At 44.3% G+C, this 26215-nt stretch overlaps 2 protein-coding genes across 6 annotated transcripts in view; one reads left to right on the top strand and one right to left on the bottom strand.

Annotated features, from left to right (window-relative positions):
• Wdr76 (WD repeat domain 76) overlaps positions 1-26215 on the bottom strand; it is a 107760-nt gene that overhangs the window by 9386 nt on the left and 72159 nt on the right. The window lies entirely within an intron of this gene.
• Positions 1-26215, top strand: part of Frmd5 (FERM domain containing 5) — a 313939-nt gene that overhangs the window by 267955 nt on the left and 19769 nt on the right. For all 3 annotated transcript variants that reach the window (XM_071608208.1, XM_027925852.2, XM_027925854.3), the window contains exons 2-7: positions 3169-3273; positions 8069-8111; positions 8327-8405; positions 16427-16524; positions 19191-19314; positions 22127-22214. In XM_071608208.1, coding sequence (XP_071464309.1) covers positions 3169-3273; positions 8069-8111; positions 8327-8405; positions 16427-16524; positions 19191-19314; positions 22127-22214 — 537 coding nt within the window. The remainder of the gene's footprint in view (positions 1-3168; positions 3274-8068; positions 8112-8326; positions 8406-16426; positions 16525-19190; positions 19315-22126; positions 22215-26215) is intronic.

Raw genomic sequence — 26215 nt, 5'->3', positions numbered from 1 at the left:
TACAAGAGAAAAGTCATGCTTCCATTTTCTTCCTGTGAAGTGGGAAAACTCTATAGTTGGATCTACTAAATCTAAGGTTCTTAAGCAGCTGAGAGCTTTACAAGTACATCTGAGCTGCCAGCCCCTGAGAATGAGTTGTGGAAGGCAGGATTCTTATTAAAAGTCCTTGTGATTTCCATGACAGAAGCAGTTTCCCCATGGCTATTTCCCAGGCTCCTATAATGTGGTTGCTGTATGGATGGAAGCAAGCTCCTTCAGCCATTAAAATTCATGCTAGCTGATCCCAAATGTAGTAGCCAGCTTGGTGCAAAGTAAAATTTGTAGAGGAAAATAATCACAATATGCATTTTGTACAATTCCATTTCCGTTTTTCTGAAAGAGATAATAGTGTAGGATGTGTTGCGTGGGACAGAGTTGAACATATTTCCTCCACTCTCAGAGAGCCTTAAACACAAGTTTAAGCTCTGAGGCATCAGTGAGCAAGTGGTGAGACCCAGTTTGTGGCCCACACCCAGGAGTCCTGATGTGATTCCTAATCTCTGCTCTGAGAGTAGCTCTTTCTTGTGGGAAACCAAAGGGTATGGAAATGGGACCACTACTTCAGAAGTAGAGAGGGGAGCCAGGGGTGGTGATGCACACCTCTAATCCCAGCAGCTCTGGAAGCTAAGGCAGGAGGATCACTAGCTCAAAACCAGCCTCAGCAATTTAGTGAGGCCTTAAGCAACTCTAAATAAATAAAACAAAATAGGGCTGGGGGTGTAACTGTCTCTAAATAAAACAAAAAAGGGCTGGGGGTGTAACTCAGTGATTAAGTACCTCTGGGTTCAATCCCTGGTACCACCGCCCCCCCCACACACACACACACAGAGGAAGTGTGAAGCCAGCAGGAGAGGGAGGCACCCACATGGTCCCTCCTCCTTTAGCTGAGCTGTCTACCACTCATCCTTCCATCCCTGCAAAGATAAGCTTCTTAAGATATTTGTGAGAGGTTTGGTATCCTGCCCTAGTTCTCCTTCAATAGTGTAGGGTGAGCCAGCAGAAGAGGCTGAGGGAAGGTGTAAACCTTTCATGAACAGGCATGTCTTTAGACCTGTTTCTTGGAACCAGGCCAGATCCTTCTGTACCACGGCCCTGGTACACATATAAATCTCACCTTGGTATAGGTGAGATCTTTGGATCTTATAAGACGGCCTCAATTTGGATACAAAGTTAGACATGGACAGGCCAGAGTGAGTCAGCGGAACTACAGAGGTCATGGGGGACAGGCCTAGAGATGGATGATTTGCAGGCCTTCAGATGTTCTGACAGTTCCCTGCAAGTCATTCTTCCAGTCATCCTAGATACTCAAGCAGGTCTCTGAAGTAGAAGTTATGGGTTATAAACAACCTAACATCTTAACGTTTTGTAAAACCTTGTAGCCAACCTTCTACCTGCTATTCATTCAATAATTTATTCAACAAATAACCATTGAAGACCTCCTGCCTTCTATCAGGCCCTGTGCTGACCTGGGGAAAGGCCCCATTTTCATGAAAATTAGTCTCAAAAAGGAGCAGACAACAAATAAGTAAACAAGTCAAAAAGATAATTACAGACTATTATAAGTGCTATGAAGACCATAAACAGAATAATGAGATGGAAAGCTAGAGAAAGGCCATCCTTTAGGGGAAGACCTCTCTGCAGAAGGGGCTTTTGAACTGAGACTTCAAGGATAAGAGTGGCTAAGAAGAGCTATAGGAAGAGCATGCCAGGCAGTGGGAAGACAAAGACACAGGCAGAAAAGCCTTGGTGTGTTCAGGAACAGGCCACAGCAAGAATGCAGTAAGGAGAATGATTTGGGATGAGCTCAAAGAGAAGGCAGGAGCCAGGCTACATAGGGCATTACAGGCCATGACCAGAGATAGGACTTTATTCTGAGAGCAATGGAAAGACCCTGGCAATGTGAAACAGAAGTGAGGAGTGTAATTAAAGATCACTGAATGTTCACTATCACATTGTTTGTAATAGATTAAAACAAATTCCATCAATGTGGAACTGGATAATGTCTGAGGCATGTTAGTATGCACTGTTATAGAAGGATTTTCAAGATATCCTAAATGGGGGGGAAAAAAAACAGAACAAGAAACAGAGTAAAATATAAAATTGTGCTACAGCCAGGCACGGTGGCACATGCCTATAATCCCAGTGACTGAGGAGGCTGAGACAGGAGAATCTCAAGTCCCAGGCCAGCCTCAGCAACTTAGCAAGACCCTGAGAAACTTAAAACAAATTTTTTAAAAGGACTGGGGATGTAGTTCAGTGGTAAAGTGCCCCAGTGTCAACATAATAAATAATAATAATAATAATTTACTGCAAAGAGGGACTAGGAATGTAGCTGAGTGGTAGAGCTCTTGCTTAGCATGTGTGAGGACCTGGGTTCTATCCCCAGCACTGCAAAAAAAAAATAGTGTGAAGATGCCAGGTGTGGTGGCACATGCCTGTAAATCCAGTGACTTGAGAGGCTAAGGCAGGAGGATTTCAAGTTCAAAGCCAGGCTTAGCAACTTAGCGAGTCACTTAGCAACTCAGCAAGACCCTGTCTCTAAATAAAATATTAAAAATGGCTGGGATGTGGATCAGTGGTTGAGCACCCCGGGTTCAATCCTCAGTACCAAAAAAAAAAAAAAGTTTGAAAATGTATTTTAAAGAGGAGATGTCCACATATATAGGTTTGCCTATGTAGAAAATATCACATAAAAGATACACAAGAAGTTGGGTTGCTTCTGGGGTTAGAAACTGGTACACAGGGAGACTAAAGTAGAAGCGAAACTAACTCTTCCAAGCTGAAGTTGCCTGTTCCTCCCAGTTTAAGAGATATTTGTGCATTAGACATTGGAACTTGGCTTACTGACTCTGTGCCGAATTCTTTGACATTTTAGTGGGGGAGGGCAGGGGGAGGGGGGAGCACACAGGGTGGGGATGGGGGGCAGGAGGGGTTGTTGGGCTCCTTCCAAGTGCTGAAAGCCTCAGAATTCCAGAGAATGTCTAATGCAGGACCCAATTGTGAACATGTGCCCTCTTTATCTCCATATGCAACAGCTATAAACAGTTTTTAATGACTATAAAAACAAAGTCATGCTGAAGAAGACCACTCATTTCTCAATGGAGCTTGCTTTTTTTTTTTTTTTTTCAGAGAGATGCCAAAGGCCAGTACCTGTTTGACCTTCTTTGCCACCACCTGAACCTACTTGAGAAAGACTATTTTGGGATCCGCTTTGTGGACCCAGATAAGCAGCGGGTAAGTCAAAATTCAAAGCACAAAGGGAGCAGAAGGTCAGTTAATAAGCCTGAATTCTTAAATTGTTATTCATATTCAGAGTTTAGCCTTGGGAGTCAAGGACCAGCCAGACCCTGCACTTGAATGCCATTGCTTTAAATCATAGCATTAGACCTGGAAGCACCTTAGCTAGGGCTCATCTAGAGAAGCCTGGCATTTTACAAATGCAGAAATGGCAGCCTAAAGAGCTTAAGTGATTTGCCCAAAGTAGCCTGGTTTGAGGCACAGCAGATGGGATAGTGTCATGGTCTTAGGGCCAAGTGCACTGGGTGGGCTTTTCCTGCCCCCTTTCTAGTAAATGGACTGTAATTCGATATTCTGGTTAGGCAGGGCCTCACTGAGGCACCACGTCAACCCCATTTGGCAGGACAGAGAGACTGACATGAGCCCTTCAGAACCTTGCACATCCTGCAGTTCCAGCTCTGCTCTGTGTAACAAAGGCAGTTCTGCAGATAGCAGGCGTTGACAAGACTGTGATGCTCCAGACAGATACAGGAACAAGCCCATTATCCTTAGCCTCTACTTCATCTCCAGCTTCACCTCCCCTGACCTTCTCCTCCCTACTGTAGTGAAGCCAGACAATGCTGTGGCTCTCCAGACGCACCATGCCTTCTTTCCAGAGCCTTCATCTTTGCAGCTCTGCTGCTGGAAAATGCTTCTCCTTTTCCTCACTTCTCTGCACTCCACACTTTCCTTCTGGCTACCTCCATTTCACACTTAAGGTCTTACCGTGGACTCTCACTTCCTCAGGAAGTCTTCTCTAACCCTGCTCTGTATTAAGGGCCTTCTCTGGACCTGTGCCCTGCCATAGTACTTATTATACCTTGCTGCAATTACCTGTGTTCCCTGCAAATGTGTGAGTTCCCCCAAGGGCATGGACTTAGATTATGTTACTCATCACTGTCTTCCATGTAACCAGCACAGAGCCGGGAATGTTGTTGATGCTCAAGGAGCATTTTCTGAAGAAGGAAGGGATGAGTGAGTTAATGATTTAGAGTGCCCTATCTCTCACTTCCATCTGCCCATCTTGCCCATATCTGCAGTTGCTATAATTTCTGTTCATCCTCCCTTCGCTGTCTGTGGGGATGTGCTCTTCACATCCACATTAAAGTGGGAAAATATGCAGAAGCATCCAGCCTCTCACCACCCATGTTTATCTGCCATTTTCCAAAAAAACAGTATCACAAATACCAGAGGGCCCTCCTTTTATGGGTCCAGGAGTTCCTTCAGCTTCAAACATGGGGTTTGTCTCCACCATCTTCAGGGGGCAGATCTCTGCACTGTGGGGGGTCATGACACTGAGTGGATATGCCCCTCACCATGTCAAAGTTGTGCTGTTTTTCTTTGATGCCCTGAACCATTTTGTCTTGCAGGTTACATCTAGGGTTATGTACTAAACACATGAGCTTCAGGAAAGAATCTAAAGGACCATGTCCCTTTCCTTTGACTAGCCCTGCCCCAGCTTTTCTCTGATGTGTTTCATTCCTCCCAGCCCCCAGAGTTCTGAGCAGCGTCAGTGTTTGGGAAGTAGTGGTGAGGTCAGCCCTTCACTCTATAAAAGCTCCACTCAATGACATAAATACGCTTCTTAGCTCTAGACTAAGCAGAAGGCCAGAAAAAGTACGTTGATACTAGGAAGCTACATGTCCCTCACCCTACTGTAGGAGCCATTCACAATAAAATGGTAGACCACTTTGTTATATCTAGTGTGTGTTTGTTTGGTCCGAGCTTTCTGTCCCTAAAAAGGAAGGTCCATTACCCTAAAATCTATTCATTTCCTAGAGGTTCTAGTGTGTGAAACAAAAAGGGCAAAATGTGGGCTGGCATTGTAGCTCAGAGGTAGAGCAGTTACCTAGCATACGTGAGGCATTCGGTTTGATCCTCAGCACCATATTAAAAAATAAAATAAAATAAAGGTATTGTGTCAACCTACAACTAAAAAAAAATAAATATTTTTTAAAAGAAAGGGCAAAATGTGTCCTGTAGATTTATTTATTTGTTTGTTTTTTTTTTAGTTAGACTAGAATGTACTTGAGGAGAATCAGAACATACATGGAGGTGGTAAAGATTAAAAGGTAGAAGAGCTAGAGAGAGAAGGAAATGGGAAAGAGGAGGACTAAACATTTATGACATGCCTACTGTGTGCCAGGCTCTACTGTGAACACACACCAGGCCCTTTCAGCTGATGAACACTGAACACTGAGTTGTCTCAGGCACTAAGCTAAGAGCTGCACATATGTTATTTCATGTAATCCGTAAGATTAGTGAGACCAGTGTTTGTAATTATGATACCCATTCTTCAGGTGAGTCAGTGAAGTCTCTGACAGGTTAAGTAACCCCCAACCAAGATAAATAGCAAAGCCAGTCTCAAGCTCAGACCTGTCTGAATGCAGAGCCTGTGTGGTTTCTCAGATGCCCCACTAGAATCACACCTGGCAGCCGTGGCAAGCAGTGCACTCTGCAACTGGGGGTTGGGGGGTGCTGTGCTGGCAGAGGCTTGAGAGGGCGTCGAGGGTCTTAGGCAAACAGACTGGTAAAGAGAAGTTACCCTATTCCGTCAATTCATAGTGGAGGTGAAGGAAGTAAGCTCCCAGCTCCCCAGGGTATAAAGGTAGTCACAACCTGGCGCTAGGGTCCATCCCCACATCACTGCTTGCTCAGTAGGAGTCTCCATATGTCTGGAACTCTCCTTGTCTCTCCTGAAGGAGCTGCCCTCATGCCCCTTCCCCATTGTTTCTGACTCAGACCTAGAGCCTCTGCCTTCCTTTGACTTTCCAGTGCACCCTTTCAAAGTCCCAGTGTCTGAAGATTGTATCACTGTGACCCATTTACTCAAATGCAGCAGGAAACCTCCCTCTGTGAATCTTCTTTTCCTCCTCTCCTGATCCTTTCTCCCAGAGCCTAACATTATTAGTTTGCTAGGGATTCTGGGACCCAGATTTAACCAGGCAGCTGAAAAAGCAACTCTGGGCATTATCATATTCTTGGGATCCTCAGAGTTCTCCACTGGACCCTTAACACCCCTTGGACAGGCTGTGACAGCTTTCCACTCCCTTCCCAGCCCTTCCTAACTTCCTCCAGCCTCAGTCCTTTCTTGAGTTCTCACTACACACAAGCTAAAGTCTTCTCTCCAGCTATTGCCAAGGGGAGTTGCCTTTTTGTCATTCAGCTCCTTCTGCCCTCTGCTGATAATGCCTTTTCAGAGTCCTTCCTTTTAATTTCTATCTTCCTTTGTTTATTTCTTTTAATCTCTCAGTCTAATGGCTAGGGCGTTCTGTTTACTGAGCCCCTGACATTTGCTATGTTCCTTCACTGTTCACAGTTCCGGTGTGCTTTGAACAGACAGGCCTCCTCCGCCTTCACAGGCACAGCCTGGAACCCCAGTTGTTTCTGTACAATTTCATCTCTTGCCTTTGCTTCCCTGCGAAGCGGAGCCACGGTGGGCCATGTAATGTGAGAAGGACCTCTTAACCACATTGAGTGGCTATAATGAGTTGCCAGCCTCGTGGGAACTCAGATCAGAGGAAGCAAGAGAGCAGAATGTCAGCCCAGATTATCCATGTAGAGCTGACGGACGAACTGGCTCTTAGTGGGTCCATTAACTACATGACCCACAGCCCAGCCCAGAAGGTAAGAGCGGGGAATTGAGGGAGGCCAGGATACCGTCTGCATGGCCTTGGCCGCTTTCCTGCCAGAGGGAGGACTCTGCCAAGACATTACACTAAAGGGAAATAGCCAGAAAAAAGGAAAGCGTGGACCCAGTCCCCTTGTCCATTTAGCAGCTATGTGTTGAGCACTGTGCTAGGCACAGGTGGTAATTAAGATAGTTTCCTGCCCTCCTGGAGCCTACATCTATGGCCTTAAGCTACTTATGGGCAATCAAAACCCAAATAATAGCAGTTGTAGCCCTCTGCAAATTGAAAAGTTACCTGCTTAGCATAAAAGCAAAAAATATCAATAATAAATTGTATGAAGGACCCATGTAGAATTAAGAAACAGATATAGAATGATCTTGTTGCTTCCTTCCCCAAAACATAAGTAGCATGGGTAAAAATGTATCACCACTGTATCCTATGAACATCCCAGGGAACAGGATAGAATTCTACACATTGGTTGTGGTTAATTATCTTATGAAACTTAGACTTTAAACATCCCCGTATGCCAAGGAATCATGAGTATGTGTTCTCTAACACAAGGTTTGGCAATCTATGTTATTCAAACAAAAATGGAAATATATGCCAGCCATCTCTGACTTCTCTCCATTTATGAAATTTCCTCTTGTCAATACTTTCTAGAGTTGCTGCCAATAGCCTCTATCCCACTCTTTTGCCCCCCACTCCTCGCAAAAACAAATTCAGTACCCAACACACAACACCCAGTGAGCGCAGCATTTCCCTGCTTAGGCCGGGTGGGCCTTTGTCCCCACCACACAGATGTACAGTCATTGATGCCTGCTGGCATGCCAGGAACATGGCTCAGAACATTGGCACCCTGCTTTATAAAGAAGGCAGACTTTGCAGGGAAGCCCAGAGATGGCATGTAAAGCTGGAGCTATTCCCTGCCTCACAGCTGGCTCCATGGGGCGCTTATTTCAGAAAATCATATCACTCTTTACTCTCCGAGCCTATATTTCACAAGCTTTTGGACAGCTTTTACCCTAGGCTATAATCTGTCTAGTTATTTCAATTGGATAAAACAAGTTACACTTGACACTGCTTCTCATTAGGGTTTTCATGTCCTGCGTTCTCTGTTTCAGCATTGGTTGGAGTTTACAAAGTCGGTTGTGAAGCAGCTGAGATGTAAGTATTCTGTATGAAAAAAACTAAAGCCTCACCCTTGGGGCGGGTGGACGCGCCTCCCAAATGTCAGAAGTCTACATATATAAGTTTCCCCTCCTCTGAGTAAAAGCTGGCCCTAATTGAGGATTTTCTTCTGGAGGTTCAGCAGCCTCAGCACATTGGGGGGACATGTTCTGAGAGAGGGTCTCCCCTAATGGATTCCTTTCTCTCTGCAGCCCAGCCTCCATTCACCATGTGCTTCCGTGTGAAATTTTACCCCACAGACCCTGCTGCTCTGAAAGAAGAAATAACAAGGTGAGGCTGCACACACTGCCCCCAGCTACTGAGACCTGTCAGAAAGGGCTGTGACCTCAGATCCTCTGATGTGGACACTCCTAACTCTTTATGAAGGAACTATTTAGAAAGAAACCCTTTCTACAAGAACCCACTTCTGTATTTCATTGCCACATTCTTTCTTAGCTCACCCTCAGTGGAACCAGAGCAGCATGAACTTCCTTTAAATGTGAATACTTCATCTCTGCCTGCTCACTCTGAAGGGGTCTAGAGGAACTAAATAATCAAAAGCATCTTTCTGGTACCTATGATGTGGCTGCTTTAGACGTTTTTGGAGAAAGCTGGGTTGCTTCTTATTTTGGAAGATAGACTCCAAAAGTCTAGTGGAGGAAGAGCCAAGGCCTGATATTGAAAGACAGGCTGGGAAATACGGAAGATTCTAAATCCAACTGTGTAAACTCTGGTGTGCCATTAGAACAGGTCCGTGATAAACTCTTTATTGTGAGGATCATGTTCTGAGGCAGGCAGACAACTACATAACATGAATTCTATCTCGTCCAGCACCACTCAAGGATGAGAAAGAGCCTGTGTGCCCACAACCATCCTGCAAGAGGGTGAGTGAATAGGAGCTTCAGAGCTTCCCTAGGACTTTGTACATCGGAGCCAAATTCACACTAAAAGTCTCACCTCTCTCACCTCAAAGATTCAGGACCTCTCTATAACAGGGAGTCCTTATTTCAACATAAGCAAAATCTTGATATTACCTATAGCTGGTGGGGGCCATAGGCGAAGAGTAATGCCAGGGAGTTGTAGAACTGAGGAAGAGATGGCACCAACAGCTCAAATCCCTTCTCTGCAATCTTAGAGATGGCAAAGATAGGAATGAGGCTATTGCTGTCATATCAATGGCTTGTCCTGCACAGACTTGGAGATCTATTTCTGGATCCTAAACTACTTAGGAAAATCCCAAAGAAAAGAAAGAGGGAAAAAGAAAGGAATAATATAGACTTATTTTCATTGCCATTCTGAAGAGCATGCTTTCCATCAGGTGAAAAGAGCAAAAGGTGTGGTGGCATACACCTCGTATCCCAGCTGCTTTGGAGGCTGAAGCAGGAGCATTGCAAGTTCAAGGCCAGCCTGGGCAATTTGCAAGAAACCTGTCTCAGAATAAAATAACATAAAATAAAAAGGGCTGAGGATGCAACTCAGTGGTTCAACACTTGCCTAGCATGTGTAAGGCCCCGGTTCAAATCCCAGTGCAAAAAACAAAACCAAAACAAACAAAACAGAAGACCAGGGAAAGAGAAAAGAGCAAAAGTTTCCCTAAGAAAGGAAATCAGGAAATGGAAAAGAAAAGAACAATGAACAGGAAGCAGTATAAAGAAAATAAGTAGCACAAGGAAGGAAGGGGCTTCTTACATGCGCCCAGCATGGGTTGTGGGAATCTTCCTCTGATGGAGTCACTTACTTTAAGATGCACCCACTTACTTTAAAGCACTGAGGATAGTGAGGTGTGTAGTAGCTAGAACCAAACCCCATGCTCCCTGTGGGGCATAGAAACTGCAGGCTCTACCTATGCTCATAAAAGTGGGGTGACTCCCACTTGTGTCTAAAAACTAACCCCAGGGGCTGGGGCTGTAGCTCAGTGGTAGAGCTAGCATGCAAGAGGCACTGGGTTCGATCCTTAGCACCACATAAAAATTTTTAAAATAATAATAATAAAGTAAAGGCATTCTGTCCATCTACAACTACAAAAAAAAAAAAAAAAAAAAACTAACCCCATCCATATTAATAAGCAACCCTGTAGCTTCAGACAGTAAATGAGAGCAGAACCACTATGTTTCACAACTTAACCAGAGGGGAGTTTTGTTAAAGTGCTAGTCCACTTCAGCTCTGAGCCCTAGCCCTCATTGAAGGTGCCAGGGGAGACCCCTGTGTGCCTGTTCACATTTCCCAAACAAACTTAACATGTTCTTGTTGAAAGCCCAGTTCCTCACATCCTAACACCAAAATCAGGATTACCTGGTCTCCACTTCACTGAACCAACAGTGGGGCTAAAAGGATTGATCTAACGCAAATCTGTGAGCTGTCAGTAAGTAACATGGCTTTCCTTGATTGAAAGACAAAAATATGTGGTTCTACTGGTCTTTAGGAGGAGTTCTTAATACAGTTTTCCAAATCAAATGTCACTATCTCATATTAATGTTCAGACCCTCCTACCCAAGAAGCAGAATAAACCTGGGAGCTCAGGTCCAACAAGTTATTTTTTTTGGCTACTGGGCCCGGACATGATATTTAACTTCTCTGACCTTTGGATAACTCATTTATAAAATGGGGCTAATAATATCTATTCTTCTTAGGATTGTTGGCAGGATTAACTACTATACTAGTGTATTTTGCTTCTTGATATACCCCCAGTGAGCCTTTCTCCGAGCAACAGCTCAATGTGTTTGCTGCTAGATTGATTACATGCTCCATGTAAGTGCAGCATTGGGACCATGGCCAGGCCTCTCACCAAGTCAGCAAACCTGGACACTGGCAGGTTTATGAGCTTCTCTCCCATCTGCATGCATGCGTGCTAACCACCTTGGACAATTTCCCCCTCTCTTCACCTTACCAGCCTTCTTTCCCAGCATTGACAGTGGCATGAACCACAGGGTGCCTTGCCCTGATTTGTGTTGTTCATGCCACCCCTTCCCTGGGGCATTCTGCAGGGCCATGGAATGAGCTGTGTTTCTCATTCATGTCCCTACTGATCTTAAGAGAGTAGATACCTTCCCCAGCCTCACTCAATACCCATAATTCATTCCTGGCTTAGATCCCTTTATCCCACCTTCCTGCCAAACTAATTTAGCTGTCAGTGTGTTTTTTTTTTTTTTTTCCTGGCAATGTCGGTCCTAAATTTCACTGCCATCTCAGCCATTCCTATAAAGCCAGATTGAGAAAAGGGGATGAAGCAGGGAGTGAAGAACTGCACTTCAATTCATGTCTTGGATTCTTCCCAGAGGATAAATTTGGTTTCCAAATCCTGATTAATTTCTTTTGTCATTTTTAAAAGTAATAAATAGATTTTCTTGTCTAGGCTGGAGAGAAGACTGATAAAATGGGGGATTAGGCACCAGATTTAGCTTTCTCCGGGACTGCAGGTATATAAACTCTTTGGAAAGATCAAGTGATAGAAGGAAACAGAGTACAAGTGGAGCCCCACCTTACAGGGAAGCAAAGTGTCTGCCACACACCAGGGGCTCGAAAGACTTAATACAGTGAGTGACTGTGTACATTCATCAATGGCATTTTAGTCAGTTTTTTCACCACTGTGACAACAGGAACTAACAAGAACAATTTTAGAGGAGAAAATGTGTATTTAGCATTCATAGTTTCAGAGGTCTTAGTCCATAGATGGCTGGCTCACTCCTCAGGGCCCTAAGTAAGGCAGAACATCATGGCAGAAAGTCATGATGAGGAAAATGGCTCAAGACATCACACCAGGAAGCAGAGAGAGAGCCACTACTTCATTCACTGGTACAAAATATATGTACCCCAAAGGCTTGCCCCCAGCCAAACCCTACTTACCTTTGGTCACCATCCATTTAATCTCCATTAGGGGATCGATGCACTGATTAGGTTAAGGCTTTCATAACCCAAACATTTTACCTCTAAACTTTCTTGCATTATCTCATACATGAGCTTTTTTGGGGACAGACACCTAATATCTAAACCATAACAAATGGAGTCATTAGGTCAATTATTCTTTCAGTGAACATCATTTGAGCCTAGCTTAGGCTAAAATGGATTGGCAAACTTTTTCTATAAAGGGCCAGATAGTAAGTATTTTGGTTTTGGGGGGGCCATACCTTCTCCATCTCAGCTATTCAGTTGTGTCATTGTAGTGTGAAAGTAGCCTCAGACAATACATAAATGAATGAGCAAGTCTGTATCCAAATAAAATGTTATTTCATTAGAAAGTCTGGCAGTGAGCCATAATTTGCTAACCCCTGGTTTAAGAAATCATAAAGACCTGGGTTCAAATCCTGGATCATTCTTAATTTATAGACAGGACAAGCAACAGTATCCATGAGCACTTAGTTTCCCCCGTCTATTAAACGGGAACAAGAATGGCAGTTATCTCATAGAAGTGTTTTAAAGATTAGCTCATTAAGTCCCAAGTTTTCAATTCTGTGAATATTTCAGTGAAATTGATACAGGTGCATTAAAATCAGTTGGAAATCATAATCTAAAGCTTATGTATCCTTTATATATGCATTCATATATATGTACAAATGTGTATTTTTTTTCAAACATTCTAATCAGTCACCTGTTTTCTCAAAACAACAGAACTCTAAAAGTGTATGTTTATTTCAAAAGTTACCATAAGTATATTTGGATATAAATAGGGGTGTGCAGGGCTGGGGCTGGGGCTCAGCAGTAGCACACTTGCCTGGCATGTGTGAGGCACTAGATTTGATTCTCAGCACCACATATAAATAAATAAAATAAAGATCTATCAACAACTAAGAAGAAAAAAAAATAAAAATAAATAAATAGGGGTGAGCATGTAGAACAGTGCAGTGTGGGGCACCCAGAATGCACTCAGTAAATGTGGGTCTTCATCATTATCACCTTGATTACCATATAGCTATCTGTCTCCCCCCACTGAAATGTTCATTCCATAAGAGTGAGGTCTCAGTTCTGTTCCCTTGTGCATTATTTCCTGTCACTGTGGCAGAAAAGAAAGGGGCAGGCTTGTGCCACACTGTCTCTTGAAGCCATCCGTGGATTCTTCCATGAGCTCATTTCTTCTTGTCCTCTAAAGAAGGTGGTTTGTTTCTTTAGGATTTGGACTTGCCCCTCCTTCCCCTTCCCTCCCTTCCCTCTCCCCTCCCTTGCTTAAGAATGCCATGAGCCAGGTTGGGCACGCCTGTGATCCCAGTGGCTCAGGAGGCTGAGGCAGGAGGATCATGAGTTCAAAGCCAGCCTCAGAAAAAAGCAAGGTACTAAGCAACTCAGTGAGACCCTGTCTCTAAATAAAATACAAAAAAGGGCTGGGGATGTGGCTCAGTGGTCAAATGCCCCTGAATTCAATCCCTCGTACCAAAAAAGAGGCTTTATCCTTGAACTCCCTACAGCTGTCCTATCACCAGAAGTCAATAGGAACCACCCCTGGCCCCAACGGTGCAGAGACTTGTCTCCATTCTGGTTGACCTGAGATCCTGCCAAGCTCCCATCAAGACCACAGCTCTCAGTGTGAGGGAGCATCTCCCCCCTGGAGTGGGGCTGGGAGCTGCAATTGGAAGCTTTAGTGGGGTCTTTGCAAACCACAGCAGCACCCCTGCACACAGACCCTGAAGAGCTCCCCGCAGGAGGATGGATGTTCCTTTGCCTGCCCAGATTTGTTTTTAAATATCTCCTTTAGTCCAGTATGTTCTGTCCCTGAGTATTGGGCACCGATGAGCAGAACAGCATGGGAGGATTGGTGGTTGAATCCAGGCCTGGGGAGTGATCAGTGAGTAAGGGGCAAAAGGTTTGCATCCACATCCTGCCAAAGCCTGGGGAAGGTGGGAGTTGGAACAGTGAGAGGCAGAGAAGTGCTAGCTTGCTGTCTCCCACACGCCGTGTGGCATTTCACTGTGGGAAGCAAAGTGAAGACAAGCTTGATTTGGTAGATCCATCTTAATTATTCACTCAGCATTACTCTTTTTTCCTTCGGTTTTTCTTGGCAAACTCAGGCAGAGTGGGTTTGGTAGGAGGAGGGAAAAAGGTTCTTGTTAACGTCCAAGCTACCATTCTCACCTTCCCTTTGGTTTGAGGAAGATGGTCCATCCCAATGTGGTAAGAGGATGCTTTAGAATTTTCTTAGGACACTGCTTCATAAGCTTTCATCTACGTACCAATCACCTGGGGATCTTGTTAAAAAGTGCTGGTGTAGGACGGACCTAATAGTCTGAGTCTCCACAAGCTCCCAGGTGATGCTGATATTGCTGATATGCAACTATATCCTGAAGAGCAGTTTTACATGATAAAGAATATGGAATTATTTTCTTCTTCAGTCTGAAAACAGAAACAATGGAAACCTCCAATAGTCTAAGGGAGGCCCAATTTCTTTTGGTTCCGACTGATGGAATTTTAAGGGAATTTCATTACATTCCCATTACTTCCCTAGGGACGCTGCAGTGATCTATGGCTAACTAAAAGAGTACCACAAAGCCTAGCCTAAAATAACAAACATTTATTATCTGAGTTTCTGTGGGTCAGAAATTTAGGAGCGGCTTAGCTGGGTGGTTCTGGCCCAGGGTCAGTCATGAGCCTGGCAGGGACTACAGTCATCTGAAGGCTTGACTGGGGCTAGAGAATCCTCTTCCAAGATGGTGCACTCACATGGCTGTTGGCAGAAAGCCTCGGTTCCTTGCTGGCTTTTGGCAAAAGGCCTCAGTTTCTCACCACATGGGCCTTTCTGTACAGCAGCTTAGGCAGACAAAATGAGTGATCCAAGAAAAAGTGTGAGGAGGAAGCTAAACGAGTCCATGAACTGGTCTCAAAAGCCAGACCTTTCCCTTCTGTTTTGTTCTTTTGCTAGAAGGGAGTCATAAAGTCCAATCCACACTCAAAAAGCGGAGAATTAAGCTCTACCTTATGAAATGAGGAATATCAAATCATTTGAGCATGTATTTTTAAAATACCACAGAGGCTCCCTGGCCAGGGGCCACCATGAGAGGTAACCCACTTGAGGGCTTGGCGGACCTGCTAATCTCACAGGTTTGCTCTTCTTAGGAAGATTATGATCATCCAAGATCACATCCCTTGTAAAGGCATTTCAAAATGTGAAGTTATCAATTCCATTCCACTGTGACAGTGTGCATTCCATTACTTGTGAAACTACAAAGCAGTTAGAGTACAAGGAGGGCAGTAAAACATGAGCTGGTTCAGGAGTCCAGCAACTCCAAATTAGAATTCTGTCTTTGTTACTTAGTTGTGTGTCCATGAGAGAAACACTGATGCCTCAGATTATCTGGAAGAATGGGGTTAGCAATAGTGCCTGTCTCAAAGTGTTATATAAGAATTAAATGAGATATTAAATATAAAGTATGTGCTGAGCATGGTGGCACATGCCTGTAATCCCAGCAGCTCTGGAGGCTGAGGCAGGAGGATCATGAATTCAAGGCCAGTCTCAGCAATTTAGTGAGGTCTAACTCAGGGAGACCCTGTCTGTAAGTAAAAAAGGACTGGGGATGTGTCTCAGTAGTTAAGCACCTCTGGGTTCAATCCCTGGTACCAGAAAATTAATTAAGTGCCTAACACCTGGACCTGCAGACAGTGAGTGCTCAGCATGTATCAGTTACCATTATTAGCTCCTGTTCTTGTTATTCTGCCTCCACCAAGGCCCGGTTATATATTTGAAGAGATGTTGGCCACAGGTTTCTGTTTGATTTTCATGCTTCCTTCACCAGTTCCTCTTCTTATAATTTATTCGTATTTGGAGAGGTCTGGTTTACCTGTCCCAATAATCATGGGCTGTTTCCACATATGGACAGATTCTGTCAACAAACCAAGGCCCAACTCTTGAGTTAGTCCCTTCACCCACCGGTCTACTCGATTCCAAAGGCACAAGGAGGCCCAGTGCACCCACCGGTCTACTCGATTCCAAAGGCACAAGGAGGCCCAGTGTGTCCATCTCTAATGGCATGGTTTTCATTTTCATTACTGGATGATGAGGCTGGCTCCTTCCAAATCCCAGCACTGGGGCCAGGGGTTGGGGGTAGATGGAGCAACAGGGCTTTTACCAGTAAGTGCCATTTATATTTTGAGCTGCCCAGGGAAGTGGACGGGTTGTTTTGAATTTAACCTCAAACCAATTCAAAGCAAAGTGTTTGAAGGAGTCTCTAGGGAAATGAAAAATGCATTTTTTTTCTATGGTATGTTTTGAGATTTTTTAAAAATGTAGTAAAAGTGTCCTGACAAAAATTTTGATAGGTTTATATTACATATTTATGTCTTTAAAGCAATCAAAGAAATCTTTTCTAGTTCACTCTCTGTTTTCTCTCCAGGTATTTAGTCTTCCTACAGATCAAAAGGGATCTCTACCATGGCCGCCTCCTCTGTAAAACATCTGATGCTGCCTTGTTAGCAGCTTATATCCTTCAAGGTAATGACTTTTGACAGGATAAATTTGCTTTTCATGCTAAGTCCTTATTACATTATTTCAGTTACCACAGATGACTACTTCTTGGATCTAGACAGTACATAGCTTGAAACAGAGTCCAAGTTGGAGGATTTTGTGCAGGTTCCCTAGAGCCAGAAAACACGGAGAGCACTCAATCCTACACCGTTCCTAAGGTCTCACTGCCAGCCCCATAAGTCCTTCTGACTCTAGGAGATTTGCCCTTGGTTGATAACGTTATTGAGACTCTGGAGAGTAATCAAAATCAATTTTTTCATATCCTCTCATGCAAATCTCTTAAGGTGTGAAGTGTCTATGAATTCTGGTATCTATTTTATATAGAGATCTTTCAGTTCAGATTGCTCAACATTGAAAATGTTTCCAAGATGTGTTAATAAGTAAGAGTTGAGCCTCACATCACAGCTGATGCCCAGATGCCCAGACTGGCTTTTTTTTTTTTTTTGGCAAAAACAGTGGGAGAGTCATGCACTCTTCACATATGTCCCTTTATCCTTTCATGAAATGTTGAGGATTCCCAAGTGCCACTTCTTAGTCCTTAGAATGAAAGTCATTACAACTGGATCACTTTGGACCACAACACTAAAATCATGAAGTTTCCATCAAAGAATCTGAACTCTTAATTGGAAATACGTGAACTCTCAGAAGCAACTTTATAAAGAGAAACTGGAAAGTGCTTTCCAATAAGAAACTAAAGTCCTTCTGGCAGGAAAAATATCACAACTGTGTTAAGAATATAAAAGTCAGCCCATTGCCATTTTGACTTCTCAGACTCCTGTTTTAAAAATCAGCTAAGTGGAAAGTCTAGCAAGTGCTTGCTAATTTTGAGGTACTCAAAGGGTACCCTTTTCTTTTTAAAGAGAAACCCTGGCCTGATCTAATGTAATTTTAAGCTCTAGTCTTTTCTTCAATTTTACCCTGAGAATCATATTGAATTCTGCTATTTTTTTTTCTTCAAAGAAGTACTTGATGTCCAACATTGATGTTTTCCATTTGGTACTTTCTACATAAAATCAAAATAAATTATTCCAAGGTTCAAGGTCACTAACAAACTACAGGGGAAACCTTTAGTCTCTTGCTAAGTAATAGAAATTCCCAAGTAATTTGAGAGTGTTACTGAAAGTTCGGTCCTTGTCTCCAGTGCCAATCCAATAATGAGGACATGGCTTTGAGAAAAAGGAAAAAGAAGGTTTATTGCTTTGCTAGCAAAGGAGAAGCACAGGGAACTCCTGTCCCAGAGGCTGTGATTCTGCCCATCAAGGGGAGCTGGGGTTTTTACAGAGATGATTCAAAGACTACATTCCACTGTTCTGTCAGAAGTTGTAATTCACTTGTTAATTTGGGAGATGATCATATCTGAGATCTGCTGGTGCCATCCCCAAAGTCTGAATTACTTCTTTCCTGTGGTAGGTGTGTGTCCAAGGACAGATAACCCTGCTGAGGATAGGGAAAAAAAGATAATCCTGTTTCCCTTGAGTTAAAAAGGGGAGAGATTAGGGAGGAGAAGGGAGAGAGGAAAAGAAAGAAACATGTTCATTTTAAAAATAAGTTGCAGTGGCAGAGCAGCAAGGGCTATATTCAAAACATAAAATGGACCATGGTTACATGAGTTAGAATTGTAGTGAAAAGGCCCAAGCCACAAGAACAATATTGGCTGTGAGAGGAGGGAGGACATGTTTTCCTCCTAATATTTACTCCTCTCTTATCTGAAGCAGTCATGACTTTCTGTGGAAGGAGAGGACATCCACAAAGCAGCTGGAACCTCCTCCTTCCTTTTGTCACACCCAGAATGCTCTCTGCAGAGCACTTCACATAGAGAAAGCTGGATTCTGACTTGGAGCGCTGCGGAAAGCACTATGGGTCCACAGCCCTCCCAGAGTTCTGTGATCTGAGATCTCAAGAGCTTTGAACGGCTCTGTGCATGGCCAGAGGAGAAAGCCCCTCATTGAGAAAAAGCCTTAGAACTAAATAAAATAAAAATAAATTACTTATTACTGCCTTAGAAAGCAGGACATTGAGAAATCAGCCCTAGAATTTGGTGCTTCTAAACTTGATGACACTGTCTGGTTCTTATAGCCTGACACATGGTCAGCCATCTGTGAATATTGAAATTTTACTGTTTTAAAAATTTGATTTGGAATAAGGGTTGAGTTCTAAATGTGGATCATGGCTCACTCATCAACTAGCTTTGTCCCTGCTAAAATCCTCAAAATGAGCTTTAGATTTCTGACCCATCTCAGGCCCAGGAACTCTGTCTTCCTGATCAAGCTCACCATTTCCTGCTGTCTTATAGAGCATTGCTCCCAGGCCCATACCTCATGACTGAATGGTGAAGACCATAGTGCAGCCCTATGCTCTTTTATTGCAAATTTACTTGTGGGTGACCTCAGAACACAGGGTTAGCTCTACTTTCTCTCTGCTTAGACTTGAATGTCAACTCAGTGAGTACAACCGGGAAAACAAAGGTGGACATGCTCCTAAAGCACCTGCCCTCTGCCCAGCTGTGCTTGAGACCCATTGGCCTTTGTAAATCTGATGTGTGCTTTGGCTGCTACTGTGTGTGTTAATATCTTGTTGCTTTGCAAGTGATGATTTATCTGTCTCCACACAATTCTTCTACCTCCCTTTAAAAGCGGAGATTGGAGATTATGACCCAGGGAAACACCCTGAAGGCTACAGCTCCAAGTTCCAGTTTTTTCCGAAACATTCAGAGAAGCTGGAAAAGAAAATTGCTGAGATTCACAAGACAGAACTCAGGTGTGTGATGTTCCCTGCCCTTCCTGCCCCTGGGATGTAGCATTGTCAGTGATCTATTGACAACACAAGCCCAACTCTGTGGGCTCACTGTCCAAGAAGAGTGGTTTAGGCCAAGGCTTAAAAGCAAAAAAAAAAAAAAAAAAAAGTTGCTTTTGCGTTGCTGGGGAAATGGAGAGGGATTAGGCTTTGGGAGGTATTTGCTTCATTAAGATAAATGAAGTACAGAAAGCATTAACAGTGGAAAAGTAAGGGAAAATCTTAAAAGAAAAGAAGATAGGGCTAGGGGTGTGATATAGTGGTAGCATGCCTGAGGCCCTGGGATCTATCTCGTGTATTGTGGAGAAAGAGAGGGAGAGAGAAAGAGAAGGTGTTGACTTGGGTTATTTTAAAAATAATAAATAAATAAAAAGTATGACTCTGATGTCAGTCTGTGGCAGTGTCATGATAGGTAGCTTCTGGTCAGAAAATGGATCACACAGGCTGGCCTCTGACTCACAGACATAGTGGGGTATCTGGGGGTCTGTGTTTTTAACACTGCCTAATTCCACTACACATCCTGCTTGAAGCCCCTGACCCCACATAGAGGGATGCAGGGGAGAAGTGGTTTCAAACATGGAGTCTTGTCTTGCTCAATGTCTCTTACTTTGCCCAGAATTATAGAATTCCATAAAGAAGCATTAATCCATCCTTTTACCCACATGAAATAGGATCTGTGACAAAGACTTACTTTAAAGAGAAAGAATAGAGTGTTTGGGCTCCACTCAATGTATCATGATGGAGTGGATCACCCAAACTGATAACTATGAAAAGAATCAGTATATGCAATAGAATATCATAAAATAGCAAAATGTTATGTCACTGGGCTGGAATTGTAGCTCAGTGATAGAGTGAGGCACTGGGTTCGATCCTCAGAACCACATAAAAAAATAAATAAAGGTATTCTGTCCATATACAACTAAAAATATATATATATTAAAAATGTTATGTCACCGTTTTAGCACATTACATACTTAAAAAAAAATCTTTAAAAATGTTTGTGTGTTCACTGTTCTGAGGAAGAACTCTACTGGGGAGAAGGGGTGTTTCTTAATGATAATATTAAATGAAAATTAGTTCCTTTTCTTCCGCCGCCCACACCACACCATACCTTCTCCACTCTAAGGTATTACCAATGAATGTAACCCAAAGCCTCCTGAGCCTTGGGAGCCTCCTGAGCCTTTGTAAACAGTCCCTATTCCCATTGTGGGTTTCAAGCCAGATTCCAGACTCCAGAGGAATAGAGACACCTATCAAGGTTATGATCTTGGGTGTTTCCATCTCTCCCTGTACAGGGGGCCCATGGTTCCTCGCATCACCGTGTTGGGGAAATAGTGACCCCTTGTGGTAAGGTCAGATAAAACAGACCTGTGTGAGGTCTCATTCATATATTTGGGATGTCCAGCAAGAGCTGCCCAGAGGGTCATAGAGGTCAGAGTAATAGAGGGGAGAGTACTCCACAAACCTTGTTCAAGGCAGGAGTTTCCCCCAAGAAATGATGCCAGCTTTGAGGGCCCTGGGATTTTGGCCAATCCAGGGTGAATGGAGCCCACACTGCCCACCACCCTGTACACAGGGAATGAGGATGCTTCTTGGAAGGCACAGTGATGCTCTGGCCACCTCTGGTGCCAAGCCCTTTGCCTGCCACAAAAGTATTTTTTCCTGTCTTGGGTTCACTGGCAGATAGATGTAACTTCACACTAATACCTTCACACTACTACCTACTGACACAGGTTCAGCCTCACCTTCATAGTGTAAAAATGTGTCTGCTCCCTTCAACTCTGATGTGAATTCATGAGGGCCCAGGCATGTGCTTTATTTCTGTCTATTTTCCAGAAAGTAGCACAGAGGCTGGCACATAAAGGTATTGAGCGAGGCCTCTTCAGAGGGACTCTGGAGGGAGTCTAGCCTCTTTCTCACTTGGGTGGACATGTCTTCCTTCCCTGCCATGTTACTTGGCCAGTGATAAACTTAGAAATGAGCAACTTTCAGTCCTGCCCTCCAGGGGGTCAGAATCGCTGACATCATGCTGCCCAGCCCACATCTGCAGAAGCCCATCTGCTCTTCCAGGGCTCTACGCCCATGTGCGAGCCTGATGGTGATCATGCCCCTGGTTCTGTGGTGAGCTTATCTACACACCTGCAAAAGAGGCAGCTGGGAGGAGAGTGATGCAAAGGGCTCTTCAAAGATGGCTGGGATCCACTGCTGATTTCTTCCTTTTCCAGCTTATTTCCTTTTCATAGTACCACCCTATGGACAGGCAGAGCTATTGTGGAGTGTGGGGAACACAGTGCTATCTCCTAGATTATAGAGAAACCTATATCCTACATTGAAGCTACAGATGTGCTCCCCCCACACACAATGTTCAAAATTGTGAAATACCACAAAGTTAGCACCTCTCTCATGTGCCTATAATCTCAGCACTTAGGAGCAGCTGCACTAATTAGATGCAGGGAGTACTCCCTAGTTTGCCACAGACTCCACCACTCCCTATTGTTCACATTCAGCCCAGTGATTTATTATGTAGCCTGTCTCACTCTGAAGTTAAATCTATCTGCCAGTGAACCCAAGACAGGAAAAAATACTTTTGTGGCAGGCAAAGGGCTTGGCACCTAGACTTGAATCCCTGAAGTTGGTCTAGAACCAAGGAAAGAGCATACTCTATGGAAAACTGGAGGTATGTAGCTCACCCAGAGCACTTCTTGTAGAGAGTTTTGTATCAGGGGAACCTCTGAGAACAGGAAGCCCTGAAATCATGTCATTTTCTTTATTCCAGTGGTCAAACACCAGCAACATCAGAACTGAACTTCTTAAGAAAAGCACAGACATTGGAGACTTATGGGGTGGATCCTCACCCATGTAAGGTAAGACTCCCCATGTGGGAGACCGCACTGACTGTGCCTCCTCTACAGGGTGACAGGAGCAAAGGACCATATGCTTAGGACCATGTGCTTATCCCCTTCAATGTGTGCAGGAGTGGCTCTTCCAGTGACAGATGCCAGAGAAGATGTCTCAGGTTGAAAACTCCTCTGGATTCCATGCTGCATAATTCTGTGGTGCCACATAAATGTCAGAGCATCAGAAACGAAGTCCATTTAAATAACAATCCAAAACTGGGCCCTACTTGGCCAGCAGTGGGTAATTTGGTGGAAATGAAGAGAAGAGGAATGTAGAAGGCCCCCCACAGGGAGTGATCAGAAGCACTCAGCAACTGCCCACCCTTCCCTGACCCGTAATCTAGTTTCTTTCTAAGAGTGGGTTTTATTGACTGTAGTGACGAACATCACCAGAAGGAACTGCAGTGGAGTCACATTTAATTCCATTATGTGCCTGTAAGGGTGAGATGGGAACCAGCTGGGGAAGTTGCGCCCAGAGAAATCTCTGTAATTACTCACACGTATCTGGCATTTTGGAGATGATCACCAGCAGCCCCAGTCCCTGCTGAGAGCAGCAGAGACCCGTGGCCTCTTCCTGACATCTCTCTCTGCCTCCCTCCACTGTATCCCCCTGTCCCTGGTGCTTTGAATTCTCACTCCCTGCCTCAGTTTCTCCACATTTCTGCCTGCCTTTCCAATACCAAAAAGGTTACAGCACTGCCCGTAAAACCAGCTGTGGCTAGGTGTGTTAGTGCCCCCTGTAATTCCAGCCACTTGGGAGGCTGAGGCAAGAAGACCGCAGATTTGAGGTCTGTCTCTGCGACTTAGCCAGACCCTGTCTCAAAATAAAAAATAAAAAGGGCTAGGGGTTGTAGCTCAGTGACAGAATGCTCCTGGGTTCAACCCCCAGTATCACAAAAAACAGTTTTCCAACTTATCTGAAGGAGATAGTGTCAGCTAGAAGCTGAACAACATCAATCTTCCTGAGAGGTGAGAGGAAACTAAGTTTCAAGAGCAGCGTGTTCCCTTCCTAGGCCATGATAACTGAGCATCAGACCGGGCAGCTTGAACAACACAAATGTATTGTCTTGGCTCTGGAGGCTAGAAGCCTGACATCTAGGTGCTGTCAGGGTCGACTCCTTCAGAGGGCCTCAGAGGATCTGTTCCTGGCCTCTTTCCTTGGCTTGTAAATGGCTGTCTTTTCCCTGTGTCTTCACACAGTCTGCCCTCTGTTCATAAATGTCCAAAATCTCCTGTCTTATAAGGATACCAGTTAAATTGGAATAGGGTCTACACTAATGACCTCAGTTGAACTTAATTAGTTCTGTCAAGATCCTGTCCTCAAATAAGGTTACATTCTAAGGTACTGGGGGTTAAGACTCCCACATATAAATCCGGGGGAAAGGAAGACACAATTCAGCACAAACTATGGGACACAGTGACATGGGGACAGAACAGTGTTTTCCTTGGCTCCCTAGTGAAATGATGGTGAATTATCCTTGCCTAGGATTTAATATGAATCTTAAAACATTCTGGCACTTTGAAATGCTGCTTGTCTTCCAGACCCCACACTGCCTATCCACTAGCACAGTCAATTGCCATCTGGCCCCTGTGTTCTTGAGCCGATACTGTCAGAAAACATATCCATGCCGGTTTATACCGAAGAATTGATATACCAATACTTACAAATTAGCAACGCTTCCCAAATAATGTTTCCTGTGTAACAGAGGTAATTTAAACCCCTCTATCAACTGCTCAGACACTCTCAGCAGACACCCCATGAGAGTGAGAGTTGGGGGGCAGGGGGCAGCTGGCCCAAGGCTCCAGTCCTTGTCTCCCACTTACTGAGGCTTTTGGAGACTTCTGACCCTCACTTTTCTTATCTGTGATTAAGTACACAGTAGATGTTCAATAACTGTGCTCCCTGAGCTGCTGAGTCACTCCAGGACCTGAAATGACATAGCTGCTTAAAGATAGATATGGCTAAGTAGAAGGTGTGGGGATCATGTCTGAATTTGAGCCCAGCATGCCTAATCCATTTGAGGCCACTCATGAAAGGGGTCCCTGAGCTGGGCTTACAGCACAGAGGTGGGCAGGCAGTGACCCCAAGCACAACAACTAACTAGAGGTGGGTGGGATTCTCCACTATTGTCCATAGGGTCTGGAAATCATGTAGAATGGCAGCCAGACTGGTTACCAGCCCAAATCCACATGCACCCAACAAATATGGGTCTCCTGGCTCAGCCTTGACTTTGATAAGTTTGTCCAACATTGGGCAGAGAGAGGCTGAAGAGGCTGCAGGGAGAACCCAGCATTCATACCCTTTGTGCACCCAATCCTATATATCCTATCATCTCATCTCCACAGCATCAATTCCTGGAAAGGAGGAGGGAGGAGGAGGGACCAAGGGAGGGAGGAAAAGAGCAGAATGTGGCACGCCTTCCAACACAGGCCCAGTGAAGTCCTTTTGCATCATTTCTAATTTATTCCTCAGCCAGCTTTGGGGAAAAGGGGCTGGATGTTATACTCCTGGTTTTATAATCAAGAAGGCTGATGTTCTGTTGACATCAAGGTTCACCAGGCCCTGAGTAGCAGAGGAAGAATTCACACTCTGGTCACGTACGTACCCTATGTAAAACAGAAAACATGCCCCACACACTTACTTTGGGGAGGTGGGGGTGGTCATCTCATTGGACTTCCCTGTTCCTGGGTCCTTTGCCTCTGCTTACCGGGGGCTATGTCAGGTCTGCAGGCAGACCCCACACATGGTCCCTTGGCTCCTCTCATTAGGCTCTAGCCATGGTTTCCTCAGCCCTCCTGAGCAAGGAGAGCAGTTTGGGAGCCTTTACTCTTACCAGTAAGTAGAGTCACTTCAGTGATGTGCTACCAAGTACTTCCCTTAATGTCGCTACAAGGAGAGCTGAAACAAGCTGGTGCACTTGGTATAATAAATACTGATGATTTCTATTAACAGAGAGGCAATTACTGGGCCCGGGGAATCTGGGGCATGCAGCCCTAGGGAGGACAGAAGAAGAGGAATCATTTTGATAATTAAATGAAATCAGAACAACGCTTCAGCTGGGCTCTGTTTTCCTGGACAGATTAAGAAGCTGCTGTTTGTCCTGTACACACTGGTGGTTTCCTTCTGCTCAGAGTGTCCTTGTCTGGTCCTGGGACCAGAAGGAGGAGTCATAAACCCTGTCTAGGAGAGCCAGAGCATTCCATTAGCTAGCAGGTGTGCAGTAAGACCCAAACTCCAAACTTGTACAAGCCTGTCCCGAGCTTTCTGCCTCAACTTTCAGTTCCCCACTCCTGGCAGAAGCCCCCAGCTGCCCAAGCCCATTGTTGCACATGTTCCCTGTCCCTGATGCCTCTCCAGCCTTAACTAACTTCTTGTTCCATCCAAGCCGGCCCCAAGGTTAGTTGTTTTCCTTGAGTCTCCTGTAGCAGTTAGACTCATCACAGATACCCAGCCTCTGCCTGACCTTTTTATCATATATGTCTCAAAAGTGCCATTTATTGAAACTCTGCATGTGCTAGGTCCTTTCATACATTATCTCAACCTTTTTTCTTTTTTTAAACCAGGGATTGAACCCAGGGATGCTTAACTGCTAAGCCACATTCCCAGCCTGTTTTATTTTTATTTTGAAACAAGATCTCACTAAATTGCTGAGGCTGGCTTTGAACTTGCGATCCTCTTGCCTTAGCCTCCCAAGCCACTGGCATTATAACATCTTTACAACATCACTACCAAGAATATATCCTTATTTTAAGATAAGAACTCTGAGCCTTTGAAGGTACAGATAATAAGGAATAAGAGGGGGATAAGAAGTTCCCTTTGAGGGACTAACTAACATGCTTAAAGTTACTGGTTAGGACAATACTGAGACTCAAACCCAGAGTTATCTGGTCTCAATGCAGTGCTTTTGCTGTTACTGTTCATGGTCTTCGTTCTGCCAATATGGCATTTGTTTAGGCACCAAGCATGA

Source organism: Marmota flaviventris, chromosome 2 (assembly GCF_047511675.1).
Source record: "Marmota flaviventris isolate mMarFla1 chromosome 2, mMarFla1.hap1, whole genome shotgun sequence".
Taxonomy (NCBI): Eukaryota; Metazoa; Chordata; class Mammalia; order Rodentia; family Sciuridae; genus Marmota; species Marmota flaviventris.
The sequence above is the reverse complement of the archived record's forward strand: the minus strand, read 5'-3'. Positions and strand labels throughout refer to the sequence as shown.